The sequence below is a fragment of the Asterias amurensis genome, chromosome 20, assembly GCF_032118995.1.
Source record: "Asterias amurensis chromosome 20, ASM3211899v1".
NCBI lineage: Eukaryota > Metazoa > Echinodermata > Asteroidea > Forcipulatida > Asteriidae > Asterias > Asterias amurensis.
This window is the reverse complement of record NC_092667.1, coordinates 13,772,931-13,798,714: the sequence shown is the minus strand read 5'-3', so window position 1 is coordinate 13,798,714 and position 25,784 is coordinate 13,772,931. Positions and strand designations below refer to the sequence as shown.

The 25,784-nt window shown below is 39.6% G+C and overlaps 1 protein-coding gene across 1 annotated transcript; it reads left to right on the top strand.

Moving 5' to 3' along the window:
* Positions 1-4,204: 4,204 nt before the first annotated feature.
* LOC139952603 (uncharacterized) lies at positions 4,205-25,448 on the top strand. The gene is made up of 5 exons (XM_071951791.1): positions 4,205-4,715; positions 23,403-23,512; positions 24,019-24,153; positions 24,410-24,660; positions 25,121-25,448. The coding sequence occupies exons 1-5, from the start codon at positions 4,502-4,504 to the stop codon at positions 25,395-25,397; spliced, it is 987 nt and encodes a 328-aa protein (XP_071807892.1). The 5' UTR covers positions 4,205-4,501; the 3' UTR covers positions 25,398-25,448.
* The last annotated feature ends 336 nt before the right edge of the window (positions 25,449-25,784 follow it).

Genomic DNA, 25,784 nt, shown 5'->3' with positions numbered 1-25,784 from the left:
CGAAGGTCCGGTGCTTCTTCAACTTCCAGAGGGGAGGGGACTATTGAGTTACACCATAGAGTGAGGACAGGTTAAATCCACAGTTCAAACACACAGACAGCTCAACAAACAGACAAAAACTTTGCCTTTTATGACGTTCTCAATTTGATCCTAAAACAAAAAAAATCAAAGACTGATACCTCAAACTTCCAGACCCACACCCCTCCCTGATTGTGCATCTTCCCACCACATCTCTCTTGCACAGAGGAACACGTGACTAAATCGCCGGTAGCTATTTGATGTTTTCCCGCACTGGTGCTTCAGTACTTGTGTCTCGTTAGTCTTTATTACTTCAAGTGCATACTCTAATAGTCGTCGTGCTGTGCTAGCGCTGGTCCAACCGTGCACGGAATCCGCTGGTCGCATCTAGTAAGATTCAAACATGGGAAAAGTTTTACGGCTGTAATTAAATTAAACGATAGCGAAATTGCACTCTAATGAAAAACCAAACCCTAACATATTAGGTGACTTTTAAGTTTATAGTACAAAGAGGTTTTTTTCAGAAATGATCCCTTGGGATCTATAGGAATTAATCAGTGATGACTTTGTGGACGAAGCGGACATAGCCGGGCGAGGTGTGCCGTTGAAATGACGAGATGATCGGCGGTAGGAATGATCAGAAAGACGCTAAAGGCGAAGGGTGGTCCCCGGGGAATGAAAGAACAAGGAGTTAACAAGAATGTAGATGGAGGTGTGTCCCCTCCAGAACGGATGAGTGAACGCAGATGGATGATCATCGCTGTAAACAGGCATCGTATTGGCCCGAACGCTATTAGTGTTAATTCACCGCAATAGGCGTAGCCTTAAGACGGGGTGGGGGGTGGGGGTTAAGAACCGCCATCTACTACGAAAGTAAATTGATGATCGTTGTAGAGATAGCACAATTTCATCGTCAACAAAACATTGTTGTAGGCTTTTAATGACGAATGTACTGATCGGCCGAGGGCAACAACGACAACGAGGACAACAACGACAACGAGGACAACAACGACAACGAGGACATCAACGGCAACGAGGACAACAACGACAACGAGGACAACAACGAAAACGAGGACAACAACGACAACGAGGACAACGAGGACAACAACGACAACGAGGACAACAACGACAACGAGGACAACGAGGACAACAACGACAACGAGGACAACAAAGACAACGAGGACATCAACGAAACAATCCAAACTTTTTCTTGAAGTGCGACTACTTTGTTTTACATTTACTACACATCCATCTAATAATCAAATGACAACAACTTTATCAAATAAAAACTCTAAGACTTGTTTTAATCATGTCGATATCGAACTCATGCTCAAAGTGAGCAAGAGAAAAGAGCTATTCCCTTTATATTCGACCTCAAAAATACAATAAAACAGAAGAAACTATAAATAAATAGTAAACTTGCGGGTACAACCTGTGTAAATCTCTTAGGGTGAGTGTTGGTTATGAAAACAGCCGTTTTGGTATTGACGTTTCGAACAGTATACTCTGCTCATCTTCAGGAGAATGGAGTATACTGTTCGAAACGTTGAGACCCAACTGGCTTTTTTCAGAGCCAACATTCACCCTAAGAGATTTACACATGGTTGTACCCGCAAGTTCACTATTTATTTAGAGTTTCTTCTTATTTTCCCACATCATGCAAAGCTTCAAACAATACATAGTCAGACCCATCCCTAAAACAGACTGAATAGTAAAATACACAAATAATGATGACACGAGGGCTACTAGAACAATGGAAAATTAGTGTATGGGGGAGCAAGCAAGTACTAGAAGAAGATTTGGAAAGGAAACAAGAAAAATACCAAACAAAAGGACTAAAACAATACTATGCGGGGCAAGACGATTTTAGGCACCAAACACTATTGGCTACCACTCAAAATAAATGTTAGCATAAAATCTTACTTGGTATTAACGAGCAATTGAGAGCTGTTGATAGTATACAACATTGTGAGAAACGGCTCCCTCTGAGGTAACGCAGTTTTTGAAGAAAAAAAGGGTAATTTGTCACACAAATATTAAAAGAACTTAGGCTTGGAGCCCTTAATAGGCAACTGAAACCACCTAAATTGTGCCTTTAATTACGTGAGACAAAACCTTGCATTTTTAGTCAACTGGAAAATTCTTCGGTTGTTTGACCTAAATCTACCACATATTACATGTTTCACAGTTGACACTCGCGACTAAAAATTCACATTGCTATATTATCTTTCATTCATCCTGAATTATTATACGAATAAGTACGTGGAAAAAAAACCCAGACAAAATACAGTCAATTGTTCTTTTATACTCGATTTATTTTGCAAACCTATTTTGATCTTCATGGGTTGTGACGTCTTGTAATGGAGCGGAATAAGCCCGATCTTATTGTGCGATAACATCACGGCCATCTCGTCCGGACGAGTTGACTCAATCATCGAACACACTACGCGTCACTGCAACGTTCCACTGGGTTAGGCGCACGAGACATGGAGAGCCGGCATATTGCCGACAACAAAACTTTCTCCAACAATCAGTCCGACTTGATGCGCAGTGTAACATTATAACAGAACTTTAATGATCCACTTTCGGTTCATCTGTTTCACGAGTCATATACGTGATAAGGCGCTCTGATTTCTCGCGAGTTTGGTTTGTTTCCGCAATTGCCTCATCGTCTGCTCATATTTCGGCATCTGCAGACGCGAGCTGGACGGTTGCTAAGAACAACAACAAATGAGCGAAGTTCCAAACTGAGGGCACTCACGGATACCGAAATCGCATCAAAGTTTCTCATTTAGCTAAGTAAAGAAATGGGTTCATGATGTCCTGTAACAATCAAGCCATGCGTATAGCTACTTTCTTAATTTAAATCCAAGTGGTAAATTAGTTAATAACTTTTTCCGTCTCGCTGTTGTTGGATGCGCCCCACGTTACGCGTCCGAGGCGGCCGGCATGAGCAAGGCATGCGATACGGAAGGGCGTCAGTTCTCGCCACGACGGTGCCTCCCGAGTTATTCGATGCCGTGGGTTTAACTAATGAATTGCGACTGGTAAAAAAAAAAATGAATTAGTTCTGATTAATTTACAAGACACTGTTTGACTTTTCTATGGTTGCCTCCATGTGGTTTGGCTGTGCACCAGCCATTGACTCGAACTCTCCAAGTCAATTTGCTAGATTATTCTCCAAAGAAATGACTACTCTTTTTTATAAAGATGAACAGCGTCCGGACCAAGTGCCACCCGCCGCACAAAATCTGTGTTCCTTACCACCCGTCAGACACGATTGCCACTTAATTCACTCGACAAGTGTCACTAACTTGGGTCACCAGTCAGAATTAACAATAGGCTAGAGACTCTGCGCATGCGTAGACACCACCTGTTAGCACGGCGCGCGGTTTGAACCCCCTCGCAAGCAGCGTTTTTTGGCGCGCTCTGGAGATGGTGAATTTTGGAGCGATGTTTGTGCGTTTCTTTGCGGATTTTTCTGACATATGGTGCTCAATCAGGCTTTGTGGCCACGTGCGGCTTAATGTAATGAATTGCCGCATTGAAATGCTCCCTCATGGTGGTCTTTTCAAACCTCTTGGACCGGTTTTTCAGAGGAGGCAATTTGCTCTGTAACTCCGACTATAGCTACCTTTAACCGAGCTACTCGTGGTTTTTGACCAATCGCGTGGCGTAAAAATCAATTAGGGCCCCTGTGTTTCCCATCTCAGTTTACAAAAGCTGATTCAGCTACAAACAGTGGGGAAAACACTGACGGGGGATCCAGCCATTGCAATTCATAGCTCTGCTCTGTTTAACTGGTTACCTATGCATGGACAGTTTTTTGTTTCCGCTGGGGTTGTGTTTTGTACGTTAGATGTCGATTCACCGGTACTCGCCAGCGGCGCAGATGTTGCCTGCTTAAGTTTTAGACGTATATAACCAGGCAGATATCCCTACCCACCCGTCCTAGCTAGCTGTTTAACAAACGTGCATCTGTTGCCTGTTATGCCCTCAGGTATATAAAAGCCACGGACCCGCCGGTCGCACTAAGACAGTGACACCACGAGCATCCAGCACGTCTTCCCGACTACTCGTCTGTGAAAACACAAATTGTCATGCGCTGAGGGATTGTCCATCGTCCTGAGCACCGGGTGTCTGTTCCCCCCTCAGCTAAAAAAAGGAAAAACGCGGGAAATAAAACTCGACGGTGCGCCATTCTTAGAAACTCATCATTTGACTTTCTGAAGATTTTACCTTCGGCGGGTAAAATGATGAAATGAGAAACATTGTTGATAAAGAGTAAAGAAGTTTTCTTTTGACGAACTGGTAAAGAATAAAGCAAGAGTGTCTTACAAATATAGTTTTAAAAAACGCAAACTAATTTTTTTCGAAAGTAGTTTTACTGTCGAGAGGTACGGACTGCAGTACAACAAAAAGAACAACATTATTCAAATCAGTCACGTCGGAAGAATTGTTGGTTTTTCATCTGGGTTCAGTCATGCCGAAGAATGTAGATAGAGCCCTCTCAGCTTCACCGGGTTCGCCGACAAGTTTCCCCTCGTCTGAATCCATCCTCTCCGCCGGGTCATCGCCTCTTCTTGCCCCATCACATCACCAGCAGCAGTCCGCTGCGGCAGCCGCGGCAGTCTTCGGTCTTCTTCCCCCATCGTCTGTTTCCAAGTCACTGCCTGTCAGCGTAGTCACACCAAGTGGTAAGTTTCTTACTTCAATATAAATTTCTTCCCTTAAAGACTTCAACAACTTTTTGTTTTTTTCTAATCTCAAGTCGAATGTTATCTTGTGCTGAAGTGAAACTCACATAATCAAAGTCTATTAAAAGTTTTGTTTGACATTAATATCCATTGTGAAACCATTCATTGTATTTTTTTCAAACTAAAATACTCACATTGATTTAAAAACTATATATATTCCAAGACTCAAAAGTAGAACCACAGAGCCAAGTTTCCTTGCCGTCACAAAGCCTAACTCTCCTCGAATCGATTTTAAAATAGAAAGTTTTGCTCAACTTTGAGAACTACAGCCAAGGATAAAATGAAGCTGTGTCAAATACTTTGAGGTGTGTCAGGGTACACACATACTTTTGCGCACAGTTGTGGGACTTGCTATTGTTGATCCATTAAAATTCCACTTTCTAAACAATCACATTGTGGGAACCAGTGTAACAAAGGGAACGTTCTTGGGACCTTTGTTCTATTGTTTATGTCAGAATACCCACTGTAGAGAGGTGTGTGAGGAAACATTGTGTTCCGCGAGGGTGAGGGTATACACCCAGTGCAGAAAGGTATATGAGGGTACACCCATTGCAGACAGGTCTTTTAGGGTACACCCATTGAAGAAAGGTCTATAAGGGTACACCCTAGAGGTGTGTAAGGGTGCACCATTGCAGAGAGGTGTGTGAGGGTACACCCATTGCAGAAAGGTATATGAGGGTACACCCATTGCAGAGAGGTCTTTAAGGGTACACCCATTGCAGAAAAGTATATGAGGATACACCTAGAGGTGTGTAAGGGCGCACCATTGCAGAGAGGTGTGTGAGGGTACACCCATTGCAGAAAGGTATATGAGGGTACACCCATTGCAGAGAGGTCTTTAAGGGTACACCCATTGCAGAAAAGTATATGAGGATACACCTAGAGGTGTGTAAGGGCGCACCATTGCAGAGAGGTGTGTGAGGGTACACCCATTGCAGAAAGGTATATGAGGGTACACCCATTGCAGAGAGGTCTTTAAGGGTACACCCATTGCAGAAAAGTATATGAGGATACACCTAGAGGTGTGTAAGGGCGCACCATTGCAGAGAGGTGTGTGAGGGTACACCCATTGCAGAAAAGTATATGAGGGTACACCCATTGCAGAGAGGTCTTTAAGGGTACACCCATTGCAGAAAAGTATATGAGGGTACACCTAGAGGTGTGTAAGGGTGCACAATTGCAGAGAGGTGTGTGAGGGTACACATGTGAGGTAACACCCATTGTAGAGAGTTGTTTTAGGGAACACATACTTTGCAGAGATGTGTGTAGGGGTGCACCAACTATGTGAGGGTACACTCATTGCAGAGAGGTGTTTTAGGGTACACCCACTGCAAAGAGGTGTTGAATCCCGTCTACAAGGCCAGTTAACCCAGTCTTTAAAACAAGGTTCCTCAGCTGTATTCCAGAAATACCAATAATGAAATACCTCAAAGCCCAAAATTATGCCACTTTAGTAGTTATTGTTTATTCGTAAAACTTTCGCGTATGACGTTGTATCTGAAGTTTTGGCTGCACGTCAAATACCCGCATTAATTGGTACCGGCACTTAAATTATACAAAACATTCATAATTGTGCGTGAACTTTATAGCGATTCAATGCATACATGTTATACTACATGTCGATGAGCAAACGGACCTCTAGTACCTCCATTAGTGAAAAACTGTTTTGTAAAAGTCATACTCGTGTGTTGAGGCGTAAGACAATGGGGGTGCAGTTGTTGACTGATAAGACAGTGGGGGGATTTGATTGCAAGCCACTGGGCAGGGTTGACGCCAAGTCACAGTGATGACTGAAAAGTTACTCAGGAAAGAGACCAAGATTTTGGGGTGAAATCTAAGTAAGAAAAGAGGCAAAGATTTATTTTGTTAAATTGTATGAACAGGGAAGGGGAGAGTGGCGCATTATGTTTAATAGGTATGTCATGATGGTTTTGTAAACTTGCAAAACTACTATCTAGGATTCATCGTCTGTATTAATTTCAAGTAACTGTATAAATAATATTTTTTTTCTACAAATAAACTACTTTTCTTTTCAATTGGATTTGTAATTGATCAAGAACAAAGTGAACTCGTTTTTACGCCTATTTTGTTTACGTGTGTTCGTTCAAATGCGAAAATAAACTATCAGCCACAAAGCGATGCCGTGATTTCCTATTTTAGATCAACTTTGTGTCGCATAATGAAGTACACATCATCAAGCAGAAAGTAAAATCCCATACAAACTCAGTTACTTTGAACTGGCCTGAAAATTCAGCAAAAAACTGAACATAAACAATGCCTATAATGTACTCAAGTTCAAAGAAGTCATTTTTTTTTAAAAGGAACTTAGATTTCAAAAGCAAGCAACAGCTGAACAATAATCTTAAACAGTGAGCGAACTCGGTAGTGAATAGATTAGTAAAAGAATAATTTAAATCAATTATCAATTTAAATCAACTTTATACTTGATCTTACATACTAATTAAAAAAAAACCACCAAATATTTACCAAACAGCCCTGAAAACAAACACAGATAACAGTAAAGCCACGGTGCTTCTCTTCAACCCAAATTGATGTCATCAAAACGAGGCCGGAAGGGGATAAATAGACTGGTACCTTTACCAAGTTTGAGTTAGTAATACATATAATTAATGGATGTTCAAGGAACATGACGAAAGATAATCATACTGCATATTATACAATTGTATGATATTTTTTTCCTTAAGATAAACTACTGAAGTGATTTTTTCAAGCATCGAAGATGGATGAAAAGTAGAGGGAAAATTCTGATTGTAACCTACTTTTTGTTATTATTAGAAAAGCCAACCTATAAATGACTGAAAGGACAATATAAAAAATGGGTTTTGTGAGGTTGTTCTAAATTCTGTTCTATAATTTTCAAAAAAATCAACCCGTCAAATTCTTATCAAATCAGAAGGTCACATTTCAGTGAAAACATACAAAAGTTTTGAAAATGCTTTGTCATAGATGTTGTGAACGTTCATGCTTCGTGCTTATTTCGATCGTTGCAATCGGTATAAGCAATTGTGGTTTGATGGGGTTCTTCAAACTGATCTTGCTTGAGTTATGATAATAGTTCAGAAAAAAACAACTATTTTTAAAGGCCTTTGGTTTAAAGGCAGTGGACACTATTGGTAATTACTCAAAATATTTATTAGAATAAAACCTTACTTGGTAACTAATATCGTAGTTTGTCCTTAAAAAAACTTTCGCACTTGACTGAACTCTGACCCTTTCAACTTTGACCTGGACTTGTGCCGTACTATTTCGAGCCCGGGTCCTTTCTTATAAATGTAAATACATCATCGTTGTATCACTTGGTAAGATTAGCGGAGCACGTGCCCTGACACCGAGCATAGCTCGGGACGTTGGGCCGTGTCAGACGGCGAGCTTTAGGGGTATCGGAGCCGACGATCACGGGACACGTGCCGTGTGATCCTCCCTTCCTACGGACCGTTTATCTCTTCAATTGCCTTTTACTTCTTTTTATTGAGTAGGGGGAATCTCTTTACTTTTTACTGGCCACTGTGTTTGGTAAAAGTCAGGTGCTGGTGAAAGACAGAAAGAAAGAAAGAAAGAAAGCCAGCTTGGTTTACTAATGGAAGTCGGAATTGTAAAGTTCTTGTGTCTCATTTTGTTTTCAAATGCTATAACTGTGTCTCTGTTTGTGTGTTAAAAAAACCAAATATTTCTTTTTGATGATGAAATAAAAACACAAACACAAACAAATTAGTAATACATCGTCTGATGTTGATATTGTTACTTAGTTTTTACATTGTCTTGAAGAGACAGCTTTACATCTTGACTGATGATTTTTAATAGAACTTCACTTTGTTTACTTATGAACTAACAAACAAAATCCTCAGAATCATTGCATGATTTCAGGGGAATTTTCAACATTAGACTTGAATAATAGTTTTATAGAATTTGCTTTGATGAAAGTGTGATATATTAAACATCGTAGACATTTTCCTCTGTTGTTTACAGCAATTGTTAAACTGGAAGTTAAACAAGGAAATAGTATGGTCCTTTATTGAGAAAAAGGCTCTGCAGCACCATAAACGCATTATAATACACAAGGAACAAGACAATGAATGACACTAGACTTTGACTTCCCAACTATAGGAAACACATCTCTGAAGATCTCTTACTAATATCTTTGGACGTTAACTTTAACATAATAATTATCAATGGAAGAAGCCGATCAGTGGAATCAAATTAATCTTACGAGGGGTGTAAAAAAGAACAAAGAAACATTTTGTGAAGTGGTGTTCAAAGTAACACAAGCACATTACATTTTTATCGTTGGCAGGGTCTGGTCTATAACACTTATTTCGATGAAAGTTTTTATACTTTGTAATGATTTTTTGGGTTGAACAAAGAATTGACTAGAGTGGGATTCGAACCAACGACCTCCGGATTAACGTGCAGGCGCTCTACCAATTGAGGTATCTAGCCCTATGTTGGCGGTGTCCCTATTTTTATATTTTGTATAACATTGACAGCAAGCCCCGGTTCACGTTATATTCCTTGAGTGAAATGTTAATATTTAACATAAAATAAATGCGATTTTAAAATGTTACACATTAAAATCGGTAACATTTTATTAAGACTAAGGCTGTGGCTTTGAGCCATCCAATGCTTCAGTGTATGTCCAAGCCGTAGCCATCAAAGCCACGTAATTTTACTCAATCAAATTTTACACATGGCTAATCGAGCTTTATGTGTGGGTCATTACCAACTCGTTTACTTTTTATGGGCCCCGACTGTAAATGATCAAAGTCACAAGTACTGTACTATTGTTGGTATTTGGTTATTGACTGCGGTCTTGTCAGAGAGCAAAAATGGTTTAATTAACACAAACACACTCCAATAAAAACTCATAAAAAAATAAGAGGTAATTAAATCGCTCAGACGAGCTGTCAGTTTTTTTAACCACCAGTCGATTGTACTCAAAAACTGATATGATCTAATACATGCACACTGAACACGGACACATATTACAATGTTAGGTATTGTGTCTTATCAGTAAACTACTACCGGGGGTAGGGGAGCGCTCGCTCCCCCCGGGCGTAATCCAGCTCTGGAGAAGGGGGGGGGGGGGGGGGAATACCGGCCGTGGACAGAGAGTTGAATAAACTCTAAATACACCAGCATTGTTTGGTCGTCTGCGAGACCAGTTGCCTTGGTTGTTTTCTTCTCGAGAGAGAGAGAGATGGAGTGGAGGGATTTTTCCACCCGTTGCTCACCAATGATTGTGAATGATGTGTTATGGCAGTCTATAGTTGTCAGTAGATAAGATCGATGGGGGACTAGAAGTGGAGAGAGGAGGGTTAAAAACGGGAAGAGAGCAACCAAACACTGTTTTTTGTATCTTTCCGCTATTGACGAGGCAATCGCTGCCTCAATTAGCCCGTCCAATTCAATGCTTTAACTCGGCACGTGGCTCACTCCAACTGACCGCAACCCTAAACTTTGCTTGGACTGTCTCCGACAAAAGTGCTGCTAAAATGGGTGAAATGATCCCCAAACAAACGCCATATCTAATTGCTATCGATACATGGTATTAAACTACATTATGATTTACAAACACTGATAAGCCACCAGTCCGGCTGAGTTGTCATTTTCTATGGACCAGCATTTGTGATTTGCCGCAACTGCACTTTTATGACACAAATCTCTTCACTCAAAACTCAACAACGACAGTTACAAAGTCAAGTACGTAAATCCACAACGCCAAACACCCGTCCGACAAAGAAATCTGACCTTTTATAACAAACCTATGAATATTAAAGCAGCTAGCAGTGCTCGGTTGACTATCTTTTCCTCCGGACACAAGGAACGAGCTTTTGCAAAACCAACAACAATATTGAGTATACAGTCGTGGTAACACACATCGGTGTACATGCTGGGTTAAACCAAAATACATATTCTATCCCCGATGCAAATTTCCATCCATCTTCAAATTTAAAAGTGTGTCTGCGAGGTGACAACGTAAAATAACTTTTTTTATAAACAAATAGTCAACTTGCGGGTACAACCATGTGTAAATCTCTTTTGAGGGAGTGTTGGCTCTTAAAAGAGCCAGTGTGGTTTTGAATTACTACAGCCCCCTCTGTTAGTTAAAAACAAAATCTTGTTAACGCGCTTTTTTATTAAACAAAACAAGTGATCATCTTCAGAACCGACCAATCAATTTACACATGCAAAATGCATCACATGAAATCATATCAAGAAATGGCAACTCATTTTGTATCTAGTAACTCCAGAATATAAAAAGACCATGAATTTAAATCCATTACGACAACTTAGATCGTGTGTCATCGTCAATCTTCAAACCAAGATTTTTTTTTTTTTTTTTTTTTTTTTTTTTTTAGCAAGAAGTACAAGTGAGCTTGGCTTGGTCGTTAGCTCAGTATGTCTAGAAACTACACATGCTCTATTGATGACATACGGGGGTTTTGAGTTTAGAGTAAAATACACACTCACACCACAATCTAGCCTCTAGGCGTATACTTTAAGGCGGTTACCTCGCTGTAACGAAGGGGGGATAAAACAAATCAACACGGCACTCAACAAGCTCCGTCAGGGGGTAAAATTAAGTTTGAAGTCCGTGGAAGGACCTTTATCCCCTTGTTGTGTAATTGTAAATTTTTATGGGGGGCACGATTGTCTTTATCAAGGTTGCCGCACTTTCTCACTTTTCTACTACAGACAAAGTGCATGGGTTGCTTATTATCGAGAAGCTATTTCTTGTTCAGTTTAGAATTGACATCCTAAAAAAAATTCCTGAATTTCTTTTTCTTCCTTGGATTCCATTTTTTGAATCGATTCAGAAAACACAATTTCCCATTGAAAAGCACTACGACATTGGCAATTTCGGAGTACAGAAAAAATACCCATGGTGAAAGTTTTGGTTTCAATCTGAAGGAGACTGATATGTAATTCATAATACCAGTACCAATCTTCGAGAGAAATGTTTCCTATCGAATGCCGAATAAGTAACAAACATATGTATGTGCACACAGCATCCCTAACAACTCCACAAATCTCTGCTGTATATTTTGAATGCCGAATAAGTATCAACCATGTATACACATCATCCCTACACCACTTCCACAAATCTCTGCAGTCGAATTTGAATGCCAAATAAGTACCAAACATATGTATGTGCACACAGCATCCCTAACAATGCCACAAACCTCTGCTGTTTATTTTGAATGCCGAATAGGTAACGAGTATTGTATACAACATCCCTAAAAGATCTCTTTCCCCTGAAAAATTCCTTTCAAACAGAGTAAACGTATCATTGTGTTTGAATGCATTCCATTGATACAAATATCTCTCTGGATATTTCAGAATATAGTCATTCAAGTTTGAGAGTTAATGATTGGCGAAGACTCCCTTTGTCTTCTCCAATCCACGAATTACTTCTCTAAAAGTGTCCCGCCCTTTGCCAACCTATAAACATTTAAAACCGTCAACAAGCCGACCGGTTTCACACAAAGAAATAAACTCAAACCATTTAATTAAAAATTGGGTTCTTCAAAAACCCAGATAAAATTGATCAAGCAATAACCAATTCCATAACACACAAACACACACGGTGCACAAAGAGTTCTACACCGCGCTGACCCAAGCCCAAGCTCGGATACAATTGCCAATTCCACCCCCCCCCCCCCCCCTAAACAAGTCCCGTTAACAAATCTCATACCAACCCTCTCATCACATACCAAATGCAACCACTACATTTCTAGAAAGATACATCTTCTATTAAACAAGAAGACATGTCCGATTTCTTGCACCTGTCTATAACCCCCTTGTGAATATATATATATATTTTTTTTGCCGAACACCCAAGTTTTACGCTGATTAATTTTTTAGCGGAAGGGACTGTGAGTCCCCGACCGGTCGTCAAGTTTTAATGTTTTAGAGCTGTTAATGATGTTGTGGTGGTTTGTGCCGAAGCGCGAACTGGCCAGGTCGTCTTGTACTACCTCTCGTACGACCGACGGGGTTTAACTTTAAGCCCAGCGCACTGGAGTTATACCCCACTCGCCTGGTGTTTTGAGGAACCCCCCACAAACCATTAACCTTAGGGCAATTAGGTTAATTTGACTTCGGGGGGTATGAAATGGAAGATGCAAAAGAATTGTTTAAATTTATAGTTTTCAATTCAATACAGAAAAGAGGACGTCTGTTAGCTTGTTAGCGGTAACACAGTGACGCAAAGTTCCAGATTTTGGAGTCATGACAAAAACTACTAACGTGACTTTGCTCTGGACTCAAATTCATAAAGCTGCTTAAAAAGTAGCTAAGCACAACGATATTATGCTTACCAGAATAAGGATACCCGCCAACGTATCATGACACATGTACAAATCGTGATGGTATTCTGCTTAATTTGGCTTAGCAGAAAGATGTGAGCATTCATTCTATGAAATTGGGCAAAGTCGTCTTCAGGGGTATATCTAATTGACAAACTTGGTTAAAATGTGTTAATGTAGGGCAGCAATGAAAATAAACGTGTAAATGAAATATAAGACAACTTAGAACAGTCGAAGATCAGAAGTGAACCAGTAGTTACATTTACAAAACAAACGAAGTACACAAATAAATAAACCCAACAAGCAATACAAACAAAACTAACGGAAATACCCCCGCCCCAAAGCAAAGCAAGCAAAATATACCAACGAAAAATACAAACAAAATAAACAAAATATCAAAACAAACAAACATTTAGCCTTTTCCGATTTGTGTCTTCGAGGACACTTAACTTATTTGTGATCTTGTCACGTTACCATTTCAAGCTCTTTCTTAGCTATGTCTGGAGATGTAAATAAACAACGCTAAAAAACACCTGGCATATTCTATCCCCATCTTCATCAGCATGACATTCATGAAAACATCTTCTTCAATATCCTCTTTAAAAGTCTTCCCAAAGACGCTTAATTATAATTCAAGATCACAATTTAGCATATTTGAGACCCCCCATCCGACGACACACGGCAGAACACATTATTTGACATTGACGTTCAAGATATCATCCTACAAGGTTAGACGCAAAGATCTTGTCTTATACCATAATTAAACTGAATCTTTACAAGTAACCCAAACTCCAGAAGTAATTAGACTTTTCAATTTGGTCAAAAGCTCTTTGCCATCTGCAAAATGCGAAAGAAATGCTGAGTAGAGAAAGATGTCGCTCAGCTTGTCCTTGCGATATGCATCCAGCTAGAGAGTATAAGTAATTTGGTATATACGAACAGATTAGTCAGGTCCTGGAGTACTCGTCTTGGGTTTCAAAAACCCATCCTCTTTTCAATACATTTAGCTGAGGAGATCAGGTATAAGGTTAGGACATCTGATTGGACCAACGCAATGGAGGTCCATTTTGGGTGAAGTCTAACCATTTTAGAGTAATTGAAGTTAGTTAGCTCGTTGTAACTTCATCCAGACAATCCTGTCAAGATACAAAATGAGTTCCGGAGGGGAGAGGAACAGGACTATACTTCATAATCTATGGATGGTTAAAGGGGCATTACGGAGAAATTAGTTTCGGATAAAAACAAAGTTACTGTGAGCTAATTGTATTGAACTCATGGAAGAGGTTCATGGAAAAGTCGTTGAATCTTCGTTAAAGAAACAACAAAACATCTTTAAAAAAAAAAAAAAAAACTTCAGCAGTCTCCTGACGATGACTAGAGCAAGCTAGTCGAAACGTTGAGACCAATTCAGAACTGACTCCGCGGCAGTACAGCTAATACGATCCTATAAGCTAAAGTAGTAGTCCAAGTCTATTTTCTATACCATCCTTCCTGGTAATAGTTAAATAGCATGGCAGTTCTTTTCAGAACTGAGAAGTCTCCCGAACCTCCGATTATCTACTCCGCGGCAGTAGACTATAGCAAGACAGTTCTCTAAGAACAACTCTACCTGGCTAGTAGATACACACATGGTGTTACCGCAAACCAAATATACAACAAAGCACTTGAAACAACATATTATTTTTGGTTTGACCCAAATACACCGATGTGTGTTAGAGCACTGTATATTGAGCTCTGTGGGATTCGAACCAGCGACTTTTGCACATGCTAAAATAAACACGTACAACAACAAAAGTAAAGTATGTTAAGTGGATAAAGTATTTATACGGAAAGGCCTTTGGTAATGTGACCATTTTATAAAGTATAATATTAAGAAAATGTATTCGAAGGTCCAGCGATCCAATACACACGGACCCACAACTTTCGGACCACTCCTAAATCTCGAAACCGCCTCGAAATCTCAAAAATCTCGAAATTTGACATGTGTCCCCCACCCCCCACACTCCACCCCATACCCTTCTGTCAAGGCCGTCGTATAGAATAAACAACGGAGCGACTGAAACGGGAGACCACGCGCGCGAGTCGAGCGGCTTGGGGGCATGGCTCCGCCCGCCACTCGCGTACGTAGTCTCCCGTTCCAGTCGTTTGGGATCGCGGCTCTCCGAGCCACAAATGCCTTGACAAAAGGCTACCCCCATCACTCCCCCCTCCCTCCCTCTCCAAGATCTTGGTACGGGTCATTAGCCAGCAGTGCAAGTAAGATCAAGTGAAGTAAAAACAGTAATCGATGTTGGGCAAAAACAGATGAAATAAAGCCCCCATGGCATTTTACACTGGATTAATGGTAATGGTCATTAATAAATGTATATACGATACGAGAAAATAATAAGGCTTTAGAGTTGGGAAGGAACGTGATGGACACTTTGACGAATTGCTAGTCCTCAGGCCACCCCCCCCCCCCCCGAAAAAGAAATGAAACAAAAAACGTCATCATTTTATTTTTACGAGTTTGAGTAAACCTCTTTCCTCCACTCCCCTAAAGGTAAAGTTGAAGTGATTGGAAAGGGGCGGGGATTAGAGAGGAGGGGGGGGGTTTACGAAACAACGTTCGGAAATTACTGTCGTGGTTTCTAAACTCCTTTTGAAATACCTTTATCAAGTTAAAAGAAAATCATGTTTTGTCGAGTCAATGAATTGTGGCTATTCATTTTTACTCATTCAGTATCTCAAGTTTTATTTACTGCAAATTCGTCAAAAACGATTTTTAAAGGTTCTGTTTTTTACTGGTATGATTCGTTCAACTATTCAGTTGAATATTGTTTATAATGCACCCTTTGCCGTATGTTTATGGAATAACAAAATATAAAAATCAACGTCATCACAACAGAAGTCATTAAAGTTCCCAGCTTATATTACTGTCTAAAACCTTTACAAATAGTTATGTAAAGATTTGAAATAAGTCTTCCGAAAACCTATGATGTCTATTTACTTTAAAGGGTTCGGTTACTTTTTGTACGATACAAAATTTCTTATTCACAGTGAGTAGGTTTTCATATCATTGCCAAAAACCTGATACAAAATGGTTATAAACCCTTTAAGAATGAGACAATTTACATGTCTAAGAATAAAACCGAGAAATAAGGGAACATCAATCGAGAGCGGAGGAAGTCGCCAATTCAAGATAGTCGGATAAAAAAACGTAAGGAATTTTTCTCTCAGCGGCGCAAATTAATGTTTTAGAGTTTTTTAAAGGAACCGTAATAAGGGGTTGACGGACGGGCGGCTTCGGGGGAGGTGCCGCTCCGGTGTGATGCGCTCAAAAACAGGTCAACAGTGTTTGGAATGAAACTAAGCCAGTCTTAGATTAACCCTCTTTATCTAGGGCGAAGAAAAACATGGAATAAGAGGTTGACAAATCTGGGTGAGAAGGAATTTCATTTTGGGTCTGGTTACCGCCTCGTCTTTCTGACCCTTTTTAAGGATTTCGTGTAAGTTGAGGAGAGTGATTAATACGGTGGCCAGATCAAAGGGTAATTTTTTTTTCGTCTGTAATACGTTAGTTTATACATTTTGTTTCCATTTTTCCCTTTTTTTTTTCTTGCGACATATTCACATTGATCAGACCCCCCCCCCGCCCAACTTAATGAGGGATAAACAAGAAATGGGCAAACCTCAACATGATTCTGACCTCGGTCGATTAAACTTAACTGTCAAAGATCAGTCTTCCAACTTGGTGTATCTCAACATATATGCTAAAAAAAAAAAAAAGATGTGAAAATTTGAGCTCAGTCGGTCGTCGAAGTTGGAGGATAACAATGAAAGAAAAAACACCCTTGTCACACGAAGTTGTGTGCTTTCAGATGCTTGATTTCGAGACTTAATTCTAAAACTGAGGTATCTCAATTACTTCTTTCTTGAAAACTACGTCACTTCAGAGGAAGCCATTTCGCACAGTGAGGTTTGCTAATAATTATTTTGAGTAATTACCAATAGTGTCCACTGCCTAAGAATGATTTTATAAATAAAAGAAGAAACAATCATTCAGACTCTCATTATAACAATAAGACACATCCCAAAGGAAACCATTATTCCAAACCTCAATGTTTTCAAACATTATTCTTGTACTCCACTTCTCTTGTTTTTCTACAGAGAGAGATACTTTCCTGAAGAGATCAGAAACCTTTGGGACAGTATTCTAATTTAAATAATATACAAGAAATAGATTTGAGAACATAGAAGTAGCTGTTGCAAACTGCTAACCAACCAAAAGGACTTATGGTAAAAACGCTAAGTAATAGTTAATGCCCTGACGTTTCGACCCTAGCAGAGTATTTCTCGAAGGCTAAATGACAAAATAAGAAATATATTTGTAACGAGTTATTAAAGTGGCCAAAGTAATTTATCAAACCAGACGAAGTTGACTTGATGCATACTTCGATACCCCCTTCCCCCTCCCTCCGCCCTCCAGGGGCCTTTTTCAAACCACGGCTTGGGCTCCGGCTCAGGCTTAGGCTCCGCGTGCTGTGTACGCAGCTTGCATTGTAACCTGCATTATGGAGCAGCGCGTATTGCACGGATATCAGCACGCGGAGCCTGAGCCGGAGCCCAAGCCGGGGTTTGAGAAAGGCCCCAGGTCTATAAAGTAAATGTCATGTCACAAAACAACAAATAGTCGGGTAATTATTCTAACGATGCACATGAATCCATCATATCACGCCTGGGAGTAAGACATCATTATGATGAATGAGCTGAATTCGTTTGTGTCCACGAGGCCTGTTTTCTCGTAAAATCTCGCGAGTGCTCGAGGTGATCCTCGCAACACTACAGAACATCCGTTATCTATCATTACTTCCATCCTCCTTGTGCATCAATGGCAATCTCATCATCAACAGGGTTCCTTACAAGACGTTGCCATTGTTAAGTAATTACCTCTCTCCTCTTTTGTCATCTTGGTCATTAAGGGTTTATATCCAACAGGGGGCTGGGAGGCGATGAAATAACCTGCAATACATCTATTTAATACACGATACAATCTCATACAAAATATATAATTAAAGCCCGTCTCAAAACGGAGATCCGGTGGTTGTTTTATTATGGTTCTCCTGTCCCCACGGGGAGAAATGGTTAATTCTGGATGGAGCGGACGTCAGCAACCAGCCCTGCCGTGAGGAGTGGGTTGTTTTCCCCATTGGCTTCTTGTAGGAGCACGCTCATCAGGAATCTTCCCCCGGTCTTAGGCGCAACTCATCTGTTTAATGGAAGAGTATCAACTCGGGGGCGAAATTGTGTTCCCCCTTTTTTACATCCGCCAATCAGGGCACAATTTCATAAAGCATGTAAGCACACAAACTTGCACATAAAAGTAAACTAATGGCTTAACAAATTGTTCAACTTCTTGGTTTTACATATACCAATATTGGCCTAATAAAGCATGTAAGCACACAAACTTGCTAAGCACATGAAAGTATGGCTTGTAACAGAAACAGGTTATCCCGGCCAAAATTACATTCAATTTTCCATTGGTGTGACTAGTGCCCTACTCAATTTTTGCCCACCCCAACAAAAATCTAAATAAATAAAAAATCTCAAAATCTCAAATTGGAATGATTTTATGTCCTCCCATTGCCACTTTAATTTCAATCAATCCTTGGGGCCCGATGAGCGACACAGCTGTCCCTGGATATGTGAGGAATCGGGACCTGATTAAAGGAAATAATTCGCCTGGTTTTGTTATTAATAAATACCAATAAGGTGTGAATCAAATGATGAAAGATCGGCATTTGTTTTTTTGTGGGGTTGGGAATCTTGTCTCTTCTTCACAGCGCCTGGCTGTCTCGTTGACAGGTGTTATGTTAAATGGGGATGCGGTAATCGTAAAACGAGGAAGGCGGGAGAAACTAATCTCTGCTTCATTTAGTTGGTTCCGCAAACTGATTGTCTCTAAAACGAAGATGAAGTTGAATTTAAGGATGATAGAAAAGAGACTCATCTTTCTTAGATGAAACCTTGTTTGTACGCGTTTTTTTTTTAAGTAGTTAGGCCCCAGTTTAGTTTTGTTTACCATTATTGCACAAACATCAAAATACATCGCAGAGCAAAAAAATAGGAAACCCTGAACAGGCATACAAGCCCATTTTAATTGAACCCTTGATCACACATGAAAATTAAAGAGAGACAACAGCAAAAATACAAACAAAACAACAATATATATTTGGCACAATTGTTTCGCACAAATCTTAAGAGTACATTCAGTAGTAACTGTTTCATAGTTAATACGGTTTTCTTGTTCATGGAATAATGTATCCAGGTTTACATTTAAAAACGCATTTGACATTTACGCATGTTTCTGTAATTCATTTAAACTATAGGGCAAAGTTTCCTTTTGGTATACTTATTTTTGTTTCGTTTGCGTCCCCATATGATTTCGTTCTTCTCATACAGTTTCAATTCAGTCATTCTATTTCATTAAAATATATTTAAGATCACATTTTAAACCATTCTCCAGTTGCATTTCTATTACCTAATTACATTGATGAAATTTAATCGTTGACCCAATTTCCTGCTGCTGGCTTTTACGAAATTGAATAATGATCTTTGCGACCTAAATATATTTGAAAGATGTTATTTTGTGACAAGATGTGAATGCCAAACTAGTGAAATTGAACTTGGGCCTACTCCTTCGACTGTTGAATGCTGATATGCCAAAGAATTCATCTTCAAACGAAATCTAATGAGCCGGTGTTAAAGGTGTTTGATACCTTTTATTTTTTGCCATGAAAATAAAGTGAAAATCACAGAGCAATGTTTTCACGAGAGTTGCGTTCAATATGTCTACTGAGACGAACATTATTTTCATGACATTGTTTTACTCATTTCTCAAAATTACATCACCTCAGCAAGCAATATTATTTTGAAGGAAGCTTTCTACCATCATTACCTTCAAACCGTGTAAGTTTAATGTGAATCTGTGGACATTGTGCCTTGCGTCCTACAAAAAGTAACAACACCCTTTAAAATGAATGAAATGTTGATGAAATTGGCGGGAACTCCTATACTATGTCGGAACTACTTTTTGATGCACAACAGAATTTGACGTGAACTCCTAAACTAAACGTCTCTTATCACGATCAGATGACGTGCCTTTAACACATGGTTTGTCACCTTTTTCTATTTCAAATTAAGAGAGAGCCAAAACAGATCAACTGAAATGATAAAAGTTTCATTCCGTCGAGGTACAACAGAGAGCGCTGATCGTCTGTTTTTCGTCGACTACCAATCTTCCTCAATGAAAATTGACTATAAATCACGAGTAGATTATCAAGCCCACAAAACTCCGAGAGTGAGAGGATGACTGCGGTGAGATGAGGGGTTAGGGATGGGGGTTGACAAGCCGTTTTGCCCATCACAGACCAAGTAAGCTTCTCATCATCATCATGAAACGCCTCTACTAAATAAACGCGCCCTGTGTGTTTCTCAACTTCTGTTTAAAGGCTCTGGACACTACTGGTAATTGCTCAAAATAATTGTAACAGGCCAACCCTCGCACTCCATTTTGAAAGTCGGTTATGAAAGCACACATGTAAACCGATAAATTGAAAAGTAATGCGAAACAAATACAAAGACAACTTACTGACATTGTGTCTAAAAGGTACTGGACACTATTGATAATTACTAAAAAATAATTCTGAGCATGAAAACTTACTAGGTAACGAGCAACGGAGAGCTGTTGGTGTAATATAAAACACTGCGAGAAACGGCTCCCTCTGAAGTAACAAAGTTTTTGAGAAAGAGACAATTTCTCACTCAAAAAAGACTTTAAAAAGACTCTCAGCTAAAGCCTTTTATTAGGCATCTGAAAGCGCACAAGTGCAACAAGTTTTTTTTCTTCTTTCATTATTCTCTTGCAACTTTAATGACCAATTGATTCCAAAACTTCAGTAAGAATACTGGTATTTGACAATTATTACCAAACGTGTCCAGTGCCTTTAACACAGTGGACATTAAAATCTCTTTTTACAATCAACTCTTTTCGCGCGCAAAGTGTAAACGCACCGTGAGATTAAATATCTTAATTACTTCTAAACATATTTTCGACCCACATTTTTTCCCGCGCTCGCGGAGAAACTAACGATATAACTGACGGACGAGTTGTTATGGCTTTAATGACAGATTGGTGAGGGGGACGAAACGATGGTTTTCGCGCCACATTTTCTCGGCGGTTTCAAAAGTGGCTGATTTTGTTGCCGTCTCAGGATTTTGTCTCGGGGGAATTTAGTGAGGGAAGCATCGGTTTTTTTTTAGGGAGATTAAAACGAAATATAAGAATTCTTTTAATGAGTTACAGACGTTGTTAATAATGACATGATCCAATGATAGCTTCAGTAGTGCCATCCAGGTCAGAAATGTTATAAAAGTTCCACAGTAACACAGAAAATTCCATAAAAATTGTTTCACTTAAAAACGTAGACACAATCGAGAAAAAAGAAAAGAAAAAAACCCACAAAAAACACACAAAAACCCCCCAGACAAACAAGCAAACAAACACAACAACAAAACAAACCATGGAGGTATTTCTACCTCCATCGACAAACAATCAAACAACCGAATAAACAATTAAACAAACTCAAACAAATAAACACCAACTAAAACCCAATCAAGCACAACAAAACATATCTCATAAAAAAATAATTAAAAACTGCAGACACGACCTGAAATAAATAATAAAGTGATCAAATCCGTCTAAGACTCAACGCCCAAAACAAAGGAAAGGAGAAGACGTAAGGAGGATCTTGAATACCGGATTCGTATCATAACAAATAAAGAGACAATGGTGCGCACACAGGTTACCGGCAGTAAACCATATCATCATAGCTCGATATTATAAATCATGATTTGCTCTGTTTATTTGTCCCGGTGATTAGATCCAGCCAGTCCTCTCCATGCAATATTAATCAAGTTTCAGTCTCAAGCTACGATGGCCGTAAATTTGTCTTGGATTAATCTTGGAGGTAGTGTGTATAACGTGTGTCTGGATGTTAGAGTTGTCGTCATATAAGGAGCAATGGTAAAACTATTAGTCCATAAACAAGGTAACAGAACACTCCAGCGACTGATTACAATAAAGATATCCACACTGGGCCCATCGTAATAATTAAATACCTGATGAATAGATGTGTAAAAGTAATCACTGCCATCAGACTTAAAGGGAAGATGTAGATTTGGTAACGTTTGAAAGATATTTGTTTTCAAATGACGCAGTTTTCACAAAGGAATTAGCAAGCGTTGGTAAATGAAACATAATGACAATGCTCTCGAATAAAATACATACCTAAATGACATGGTAAAGGTCATCACTGGTTTTCGAGACGGAACTTCATAGCAAAGTTTGAATATAGTGTAAAATGAATCACTGCCAGACTTAAAGTGAAGATGTAGGTTTGGTTGCTTGAAAGGTATTATTGCTTTCAAATCATGCATTTTTTTTTTTTACAAAGGAATTATCAGGCGTTAGAGATGGAGAAATGATATAATGCAAATGCGTTTATCAAAATAATATAAAAAAGTACACAGAATTTAACAAATATCGATGATGACTGTTTATGACGGCGATATATAATTTTGTTTTTCTACTTTATTTGCTGCTGGCCTTCAAGACGAGATTGGGCTACAATATTTGTTCATGGCAATATGGAATTATAAAGCACAGGTTATCAATAAATATTTATGGCGGGATAAATGAACACACTTTCTTCGTCTGCAGGGAGGCGCATTGTCAGTGGGCAGGGACAAAAACTACAATAAATTTGGGTGGGATTCGAACCCACATAACATCAATTAAAATCTTCTCAAATAGTTTTAATGCGTAATTTATTTATATATATTTATTTATAATTCTATTGAAAACAATAGATTATATTCAAAACAAAAGAGCCGGTCAAGCTAAGTTTTAAAAATGTAATGTTTAAAATTTTAAAGACTGAAACTGTTTATAACCGAACTGTTCGGAGATCATTAATTGTCCATTGTTGATTCTTTATTGTTTACCCCCTTGATCTATAGTGTCTAGGATACGTGCGCTTCGAAACAATTTACTTGTAAATCTGTGAACTTTTATTTGTTTTCTGTTCCGAAAGTGTCCAATGGCTTTAATTAATAATAGATGTTAAGTTTGCATCGGGGATAAAGAATATTAATTTTGGCTTTAATGTAGTCCGTTGCTAGGTCATGAAGTGATTTGTATGCTAAAGTCAAGATCTTCAAAATAATAACAATTATTTTTCACGTTTTGTTGTTGTTGCAGTATCTGGTAGCAGCGCACACAGCATGATTACGCCCTCTATCACTTCCGCTCTGGGTGAGGAGCTATTCATGGACGAATTGATGTACAACCGTCGTCGCCAGGTACATGCAGTAAGCATCCCATTTGTTATATTATTCGGTGTTTATGGACGATGAATGCCATTCTAAAGCCAGGGGTGTCACATAGAGTTAAGACTAGTCTTATCTCGAGTTAGGGCGAGTTACTCGTCTTAACATAGGACTAGCATTAAGTTTAGGAATGAATGCCATTCTAAGGCCAGGGGTGGATTTCACAGAGAGTTAAAACTAGTCTTATCTCGAGTTTTGACGAGTTACTCGTCTTAACATATGACTAGCCTTAAGTTTTTAATTACTCCTAAAAAGTCCTACAGGAATGGTCCTAACTTAGGACTCTCTTTGTGAAATCGACCACATAGCTAAATTTTATAAAGCCTGTAAACACATAACAGCACAATTTTTACATGAACACGAATTAAAGGGAAATGTATAACCCTGACACTCATGGACGACCCCAGACCATCTTGACAAAGAAAGCCAGTCCCAACTAAAATACAGAATATCGAGTAATAACGAACTATTTTTTATTTGTTTAATAGCGGCGTAATCGCACTACATTCACACCTCAGCAACTGAGTGAGCTGGAGACACTTTTCTCCAAGACGCATTACCCAGATGTATTCGTCCGCGAGGATCTTGCTCTGCGTATTAATCTCACGGAAGCCAGAGTACAGGTAAATATTATCCAGTAAATAAACAACCCCCAAAACAACCCAAATAAGCCACTTGGCTTCGAGTACGGCTGTGGCTGATGGCTTGGACGACGCTGAAAAAAAGGTATTTTTTAGAGAGCTAGCAAAAGCCACTGTCTAAGCCGTCCGTTCACATGGTGAAACCGTAAACCTCTCTTACAGTTTCAAATCCATCATGCAAAGTTTCAAACCCTACCGTTCAATTCATCACACACACAACATTTATTTTGATTCTCAGGTTTGGTTCCAAAACCGACGGGCCAAATGGCGCAAGATGGCCCGCCAGCGACTTGGGATCGACCCGTGGCGATCACGCCAGATTACCAACTCCTACAGCGGTGGAAACATCGGATTTACCGGCAACCCGTGGCTGGCCGCAGCCGCTGCCGCAGCGGGGGCGGTCAGACCTCCCGCTCTCCCCCCGACCTCGGCTGGGTTTCTCTATAATGAAACGATGGCGCGGGCGGCTCATAACTCGCTCAGAGAAAGGTGAGCTTTTTATGGAATCTGTGTCTTTTTTGGTTAGACTTTTTTCAGACTAAGTAGTATTGGCCAAGCAGAATGACCATTGACCAATACTATAATGCTTTGCTGTTTGGGGGTTTTCATGGTTGAGATGGTGGTGTTTATGTTGACCGCATTTTTAGAGTTCGGCCCCTTCCATTAAACAAACAACCAGGAAACAACGTATTCTTACTAGAACAATTATTTTGAGTAAAGTTATAGTACATAGATAAACTGTTTTATCATAAAAAAGGGACGAAGGGTAAAAATAGGCCATGCAAGATAGGACATCTTATAAATTCACAGACAGACATAGATTGAAAATTTGAAACTGACTGTCCAAGTATTCAGTTTGGTCATCGTAAAAAAAACAAAGCCATCGTAACTGATGTTTTGTATAATTTTTTTCTTAATTTTTTCTTAATTTTGTCTTACCGTTTCCCAGTATGCTTGCAGTTGCCGCTCTAAGAGATGGCGCCACCGGTATCCCACACTTGCACTCGGGGCTCCCTCTACCGGCATGTGGCTGTCACATGACCGTGACCAAGGAATCCAAGGATGACGTCATGAACGCCCCCAACGGTGACATGCAGGGGACGTTCAGTTCGTGCAGTGATGACAGTGTAAGTAGTTCCAGCGTGGCGGCCCTTCGACTCAAAGCTAAGGAACATGCGGATCTTGTACACAGAGAGTCGTCTGCAAAATCCAGAGATAATGTTTGAGATATCATCCCATAATATTGTTTAATAAAATAAGAGTTACTAGATCTTTAAAGGCACTGGACACTAAATGGGTAATTACTCAACAGCATAAACATCTTCTTGAAAACGAGCAATGGAGAGCTGTTGATAGTATAAAACATCGTGAGAAAAGCTCCCTCTGAAGTAGCCTGTTTTTTTTTCAAATATTATTTAAAGACTTCTGAAAGCACACAAATTTGTGCAACAAGTATTTTTGGTTTCGCAACACCGATGACCAATGGGAGACTTTGGGACGCTAGGTGGCAACAGACTTACCAGGTAAATTTCCATTGTTTACGTAGTTCTGAGCGTGCGCACATGACCGAGAACAATGGATTTTACCTAGTAAGTCTGCTGCCACCAAGCGTC

Bases quoted from the DNA above. Each gene is read 5' to 3' on its own strand.
- LOC139952603 (XM_071951791.1), top strand. From the start codon at position 4,502: ATGCCGAAGAATGTAGATAGAGCCCTCTCAGCTTCACCGGGTTCGCCG. The intron at 4,716-23,402 runs GTAAGTTTCTTA...TTGTTGTTGCAG, and splicing joins CAGCGTAGTCACACCAAGTG to TATCTGGTAGCAGCGCACAC. The intron at 24,661-25,120 runs GTGAGCTTTTTA...ACCGTTTCCCAG, and splicing joins CATAACTCGCTCAGAGAAAG to TATGCTTGCAGTTGCCGCTC.